At 41.7% G+C, this 7094-nt stretch overlaps 1 protein-coding gene across 2 annotated transcripts; it reads right to left on the bottom strand.

The window, feature by feature from the left end:
* Positions 1-326: 326 nt before the first annotated feature.
* Positions 327-4480, bottom strand: LOC147665674 (uncharacterized). Of its 2 annotated transcripts, none has more exons than XM_086949604.1 (2): positions 4086-4480; positions 327-3980 (listed from the first exon to the last, which is right to left on the bottom strand). In XM_086949604.1, exon 2 carries the CDS (start codon positions 3700-3702, stop codon positions 1843-1845), a length of 1860 nt encoding a protein of 619 aa, XP_086805730.1. In that variant the 5' UTR covers positions 3703-3980; positions 4086-4480; the 3' UTR covers positions 327-1842. The 2 variants fall into 2 exon arrangements, with proteins under 2 accessions (XP_086805730.1, XP_086805731.1); XM_086949605.1 differs by having other exon boundaries at positions 327-3977; positions 4086-4119.
* Between the last annotated feature and the right edge of the window lie 2614 nt (positions 4481-7094).

The raw sequence follows: 7094 nt of genomic DNA, 5'->3' as shown, positions 1-7094 counted from the left end.
ATAAAAAAATACACTGCACAAAAGTAGAAAGAATACAGTTGTTGCCAACACGTGATAATGGAGATTGTAATCACTGCTGTAAGTAGAAACCTCTTATTCACAGGTGCCCAGCAAGCTGTCCTGCATTGTCTGTACAAGTAGTGGCAGCTCCTGTCCCACATGAAACCATAAACCTAATGCACACATACTTCAAGGTCTGCAAGCCTCTAAGGCCAGTGGCATCTGACTTCCAACTGACCCTAAAACTCCACTTGTCATCTCCCGGCCAGTATTGTTAATGAAAGAAACAAAATGTCAACGATAAACAGCATGAACATAACATCCTATGTAACCAACTCTGAATTTTATTATCACCAATGTCAACAAATGTCCCAAAAACTGTGGGCTCTAGAAGGCATTACAGAACACATCTCACATAACTGAGTAAATAGGCAGAGGCAGGCCTTATCACAAGGAAGCCAAAACAGTCCTTCTACCACAGTAGGCTGGGAACAGGGAAAGAAAGCTAGCTGTTGCTTTGTATAACACTTGCATTCTGTACGAGTTTGATGCGCTCTGGAGTTTGCATATTGTCACCTCTGTGTGTTGTCCCGGGAGCTTTTCTTGACTAATCCTTCAACACCTATGATGACTGCCACTATTTCTGTTCCTTTGTTCCACATTTTATTTCGGTACTTCGTCCCCCTGTATCTGTGTGCAGGTGTGTATTTTCTGTCATAGCAACTGATGACTATTTGCTATTCCGTTGTAATAAATGTCTTGTCACACTAAATAGATATACAGTTTTCCCTGGATTGCATGTTGACACTTTAGGCTCCCCCTGCAAAAAAATACTTTGCAAGAAAAAGTTGTTTCTGACAATATGGCCTATCTGATCAGCACTTGGGTCACATTTATTGCTTCAGTTACTTCCCAGTGTTGATTTTCAGATGTTGCATGAATAGTCCCTTTGTAATGATGGCTTTGTTACATTCAGTATATTCCTACGGTGTCGCTCCTGAGTAGAGGACAGGTGTCCACTGACTTTCTGTTGTTGCATTAACTTTGCCTTTGTAAAGGATTCCTTGCCACATTGAGTGAAGTGATATGCATTCTCCACTGACATAACTTTTTCCTCTGTGTTGACGTACTGTTATTGTATTACCTGTGCCCTGCCAATAAATGAATTGTCACATTCAGTATATTTACATGGTTTCTCTCCGGGGTGGTTTTTTGATGTTGTGTTCGGTCTTTCTTTTTTGACAAATGCCTGGACATATGTGCTGTGGTATGTGTTCTTTGTGTCATGACTTTCTTCACTGTGTGGACTTTGATGGTACATTAACTGTGCCTTTCTAATAAATGCTTTGTGCATTCAGTATATTCATATAATTTCTCTCCTGTGGGAACTTTCTGCTGTGTTAGCTTACATTTTTACCAATGCTTTGTCACCATAAGTGCAATGACATGGTTTCTCCCGTGTGGACTTTGTTAGTGCATTGGCTGTGCCCTCCTAATAAATGCCTTGTCACTTTCTGTACATTAATACCGTTACTTCAGTAAGAACACTTTGTCACATTCTGTACATTCATACAGATTTTCCCCAGTGGGTACTTTCTGATGTTGTTTTAACTCTCTCTTGCCAATAAATTTCTTGCCACATTCAGTGCCATCTTTAGGGTGGACTTTTGATGTTGCGTTAGCTCTCTATTTCTTATGAATGCATTGTCACATTGAATACATTGATACGGTTTCTCTCCTGTGTGAACATTCTGATGTCATATTAAGTTTTGTTTAGTAATAAATGTATTGCACTCTGTACATTAATATGGTGTTTGCCTCAAGTGTCTTTTTTATGCTGCATTAGCTTAATCTTCCTGTGGAAGATTTCAATACATCCTGTACATAGATAGGAATTATCTTCTTGTGGATTTTCTGATGTCGCTTCAGCTCTCCATTTGTTATAAATGCTTTGTGACATTCTATACATTGGTATGGTTTCTCCCCAGTGTGGATTTTCAGATGATGCTTCAGCCCTACATTTGTTATAAATGCTTTGTCACATTCAGAGCATTCATATGGTCTCTCCCAAATGTGGAGTTTCTGATGACATTTGAGCTCTCCATTTGTTTTAAATGCTTTGTCACATTCAGTGCATTCATATGGTTTCTCCCCAGTGTGGACTTTCTGATGTTGCATTAGGGTTCCATTGGTATTAAATGCCTTGTCGCATTCTGTACATTCATAGGGTTTCTCCCCGGTGTGGACTATCTGATGGCGTATTAATTGTGACTTTCTAATAAATGCCTTCTCACATTCAGTGCAGTTGAATGGTTTCTCTCCAGCGTGGACTTTCTGATGCTGTTTTAGCTCTCCATTTGTTTTAAATGCTTTACCACATTCTGTACATTGATATGGCTTCTCTCCTGTGTGAATTTGTTGATGTATTTTTAAACTTTTCTTTTCGATAAATGCTTTGTCACATTCTGTACATTGATATGGTTTCTCCCCAGTGTGGATTTTCTGATGTCGATTTAGTTCACCATTTCTCATAAATGCTTTGTCACATTCTGTACATTGATATGGTTTCTCCCCAGTGTGGATTATCTGATGTTGCTTTAACGCTCCATTTCTTATAAATGCTTTGGCACATTCTGTACATTGATATGGTTTCTCTCCTGCGTGAACTTTCTGATGTATTTTTAAACTTTGCTTTGTAATATATACCTTGTCACATTCTGTACATTCATATGGTTTCTCCCCAGTGTGGACTTTCTGATGTTGCATTAGGGTTCCATTGGTATTAAATGCCTCGTCGCATTCTGTGCATTCATAGGGTTTCTCCCCGGTGTGGACTATCTGATGGCGCATTAGATGTGACTTTCTAATAAATGCCTTCTCACATTCAGTGCAGTTGAATGGTCTCTCTCCAGCGTGGACTTGCTGATGCTGTTTTAGATTTCTATTTGTTTTAAATGCTTTACCACATTCTGTACATTGATATGGCTTCTCTCCTGTGTGACCTTGTTGATGTATTTTTAAACTTTTCTTTAAACTAAATGCTTTGTCACATTCTGTACATTGATATGGTTTCTCCCCAGTGTGGATTTTCTGATGTCGATTTAGTTCACCATTTCTCATAAATGCTTTGTCACATTCTGTACATTGATATGGTTTCTCCCCAGTGTGGATTATCTGATGTTGCTTTAGCCCTCCATTTCTTATAAATGCTTTGTCACATTCTGTACATTGATATGGTTTCTCCCCAGTGTGTATTTTCTGATGTTGCTTTAGGTCTCCATTTGTTATAAATGCCTTGTCACATTCTGTACATTGATATGGTTTCTCCCCAGTGTGGATTTTCTGATGTTTCTTTAGCACTTCATTTGTTCTAAATGCCTTGGGACATTCTGTACATTTATACTGTTTCTCACCAGTGTGGACCTTTTGATGTAACATTAGTTTTGCCTTTCTAATAAATCCCTTGTGACATTCTGTACATTTATACTGTTTCTCACCAGTGTGGACCTTCTGATGTTCCATTAGTTGTGCCTTTCTAATAAATCCCTTGTCACATTCTGTACATTCATACGGTTTCTCACCAGTGTGGATTTGTTCATGCTGCTTTAGAGTCTTCTTCCTTCCGAACACTTTATTACATTCTGTACATTGATATGGTTTCTGCTCTATGTGGACACTCTGATGCTGCATTAGGTCTTTCATTACAAATAACACTTTTTCACAATCAGTCCTTTGATATGGTTATTTTCCAGTATGGAGTTTCTGATGTCACACTTGCTCTTTCTCTGCCTAATAAATGTGTTGCCACATTTCAGAAATTCACATGGTTTCTCTCTCGTGCATTCTTGTTGATACCAGGTTAGCTCTTTCTTCGTACTGAGCACCTCATCAGTCTTGCTCCAGTATGTCATGTCTTCTATGCATATCATCTGATGCCTAAGAGCCAAGTACAGACCTCATTGGACAGTTTGTGTTTTCTGCTGTAGAAAAAAGACGTTGGCACGGTATTAGCCTTCAAGGGAATAGATTTCGAGGTATACTGTTTTTATATCACTTCCAACACAAATGATGGTTAATGCCTTTACCTTTTTTTGTTTATCACTGAATTTATTTCACCTGTTGGAGTAAGAAAAAGAAACACTCAACAAGCTGAAATGCAGAGTCCATCACAAAATATTTTGCCATTTAATGAGACATTTAATTGTTCATATAGACATGAATTAAAGAGCTGGGCCTATACTTGCAGTGGGCTCAGAATGCCGCTGCGCTTACCAAAAACGAATTTGCCTGAATTGTTCATAGAACCCTGCTATTTATCACGCTGCTGATACCTTTGTAAAACTTTTAAATACTTTGAAATTTTTAACTTTCTGTGTTCTGTGTTTTACCTTGCACTTTTGGCTCACTCCCAGCACCCTGACTTCCTATATTCAGCACTTCCGGCAAGGTTGGGGGTCTAGTGTTTTGAGAATTGACAGCCGCTGCACAGCAGGGCTGAGTGGTGGGTGGGAGGAGTCCTAGGGCATTTAAACAGGATGGAGCAAGCCCGTCTGTGCCTGTCCGCGACCAGCCCGGGCCAGGACCCCTGGTCCCCACCTCCTGTCCTCCATGGAGGAACTCCAGCTACTAAATCAAGGTCCGCAGCCACTTAATGACAATGCATTGGTGGCACTCAGGAGGGAAGGGTTGCTGAGGCCACAATTAGGCAGGAGGAATTTAAAACAGATAACATCTCACCCCAGGCCACATCACTGGCCCACAAAGTCTGGGTTTTGCCACCCTGAACACCTGGTCCCTTCAGAAACATAACTTGGAGGTCCTTTCACTTCTCCAAGATGATACTTTGGATATTTTGGGTATTACCGAGACCTGGCTTGAAGAGTCCTCTATCCCGGACCTGATCGCTGCTATGCCCTTTAACTATGCAGCCCTACACCATAACAGACGGGGTAATTCCAGAGGGAGAGGGGTGTTGCACTTCTTTATAGTAATCTACTATTTGCTGTATTGTACTTTTGTGGTTTGCAAACTAAATCGAAATAAAGTTTTATTGAATTGAATTGAATAGTAATCAACTAAAAACTGAGACCCTTTGTTCAGAAAGCATAGAGGGCGCTGACGTTCTGGGGGCAAAGTTTTGCTCCCAGACTGATTTTTTGATAATCTTGCTAGTGTATCACCCTCCACACACGGCACCAAGGTTCATTGAACTTTTTATGGAATTAGTTCATGGCCTACGTTCACGATACCAGTTCATGGTGGTAATGGGGGATTTTAACCTGCATTGGGAACAAACCCAAAGATAGCCAAGCTAAACAGCTACACAAAGTAATGACCTCTTTAGAATTCCGCCAACTAGTGGATGGGCCCACTCATGAGAAGGGCCACACACTTGACCTCGTCTGGTCATCACGTCTGCTCACTAGCCCTATAGTCATTGACCCCTGTCCCTGGTCCGACGATTATGCAATTCATGGCCGGTTATCACTCTCTAAACAAACAGTCAGTTCACCCATGGACTGGAGAGTATTACGGAGATGGAATAAGATCAAAGAGAGAGGAGATAGGAGTTGGCCTAAGGGCTAGGGCGCTCGACCTCGGAATCTGGGTTCGAGTCTCGGTAACGACGCCAAACATCCTGTGGTTCTGGGCAAATCACTTAATCTCCCAGTGCCTAACAAAAATGAATGTGTGTCCTCATGTAACGTAACTGGTGATATGTAAAGCGCTCTGATACCCGATTCGGATCGGGTCAAGTTTGCGCTATATAAAACTCATTAAAAAAAAACCTGATGATTTGGTCACTATTCTCCATAAGACGTCCACTCCAGGGATAACTACGGTTGACCTTGAGGAAGAAAGCTCTGCCCTGGCGATAAGACTTACGAATGCTATGGATTTAGTAGCTCCAGCTCGCATGGAGAGAATAAGGGATAAAGGGAAAGGGGCCCCTTGGTTTAATAACGCCTTGAGAGAAATGAAACAAATATTCCACCGATGCGAGAGAGCATGGCGGAAGACCGATGACCCAGACACCCGGGCAGACTATCACCGGATGTTTGCTGCGTATAAAAAGGCTATTCTGACTAGGAAAGTAGAATTTCATGAAGCAAAAATTGCGACGGCTGATAATCCACAAAAGGAGATCTTTTGAATCATAAAAGAGCTAAGACAAGAGAAGGAACACTAGCCCTCTTTCAGTCGAGAAGGCTGTAATAAATTCCAGTCCTTTTTCACAATTAAAGTTAATGATCTGGTAAGGGAAATCTCTCTCACCCCCTCGATACCCTGCTCAGTACTGCCTACTTTCCTGCCCCCTATATTTGATAATCCTTTGACCGTGTTCCCCTTCCTGACTACTGAAACCTTGTCTCTCCTAATGGGACGGGTAAAAACAGGTTCGCTGGCTGACCCCTGTCCGCCAAAGATCTTTAAGGTGGCTCCCCCTGGGATTGAAGGCCAGGTTCTTTCACTGCTTAATCAATTCCTGGAAATGGGTCATGTTCCTGCTAACTTTAAGGAGGCCTGTGTCATCCCGCTCCTAAAAAAACGGGGGCTGACACGAAGAATCTTAAAAACTTCGGGCCTATTTCCCAGGTGCCATTTCTTGCTAAAGTGCTTGAACAGCATGTGTTATGCTCCCTTCCACACCACCTAGAGGAAAAGCATCTCTTACAAGCCAATCAGGCAGGATTCAGAGCCCACCACAGTACGGAATTGATCATGCTATCCGTACTGGATGAGCTGAGACGGAGGGCGGATAAGAAAAAGCTCTGTGCCCTGGTTCTGCTGGACTTATCCGTGGCATTTGACACGGTCAATCATGACCAACTTTTGTCGCTGGTTTCCTAGCTGGGAATCCAGGGTACAGCTCTGGCATGGTTAACATCCTTTCTTAGTGGCCAGTCTCAGAGAGTTCAACTATCTAATCACATGTCTGACCCTGGTACACTTATGTGTGGGGTTCCACAGGGTTCAGCACTGTCACCCCTTCTGTTTAATGCCTATCTTCAGCAAACACCTAAAATATTCTTACGTTTATTGTTAAATAGATGACGGCCAATTCCCTGAAAATCAATCCGGACAAGACGAAG

The sequence above is a fragment of the Lissotriton vulgaris genome, unplaced genomic scaffold, assembly GCF_964263255.1.
Source record: "Lissotriton vulgaris unplaced genomic scaffold, aLisVul1.2 SCAFFOLD_7874, whole genome shotgun sequence".
Classification (NCBI taxonomy): Eukaryota; Metazoa; Chordata; class Amphibia; order Caudata; family Salamandridae; genus Lissotriton; species Lissotriton vulgaris.
This window is presented reverse-complemented; position numbering and strand designations above follow the sequence as displayed.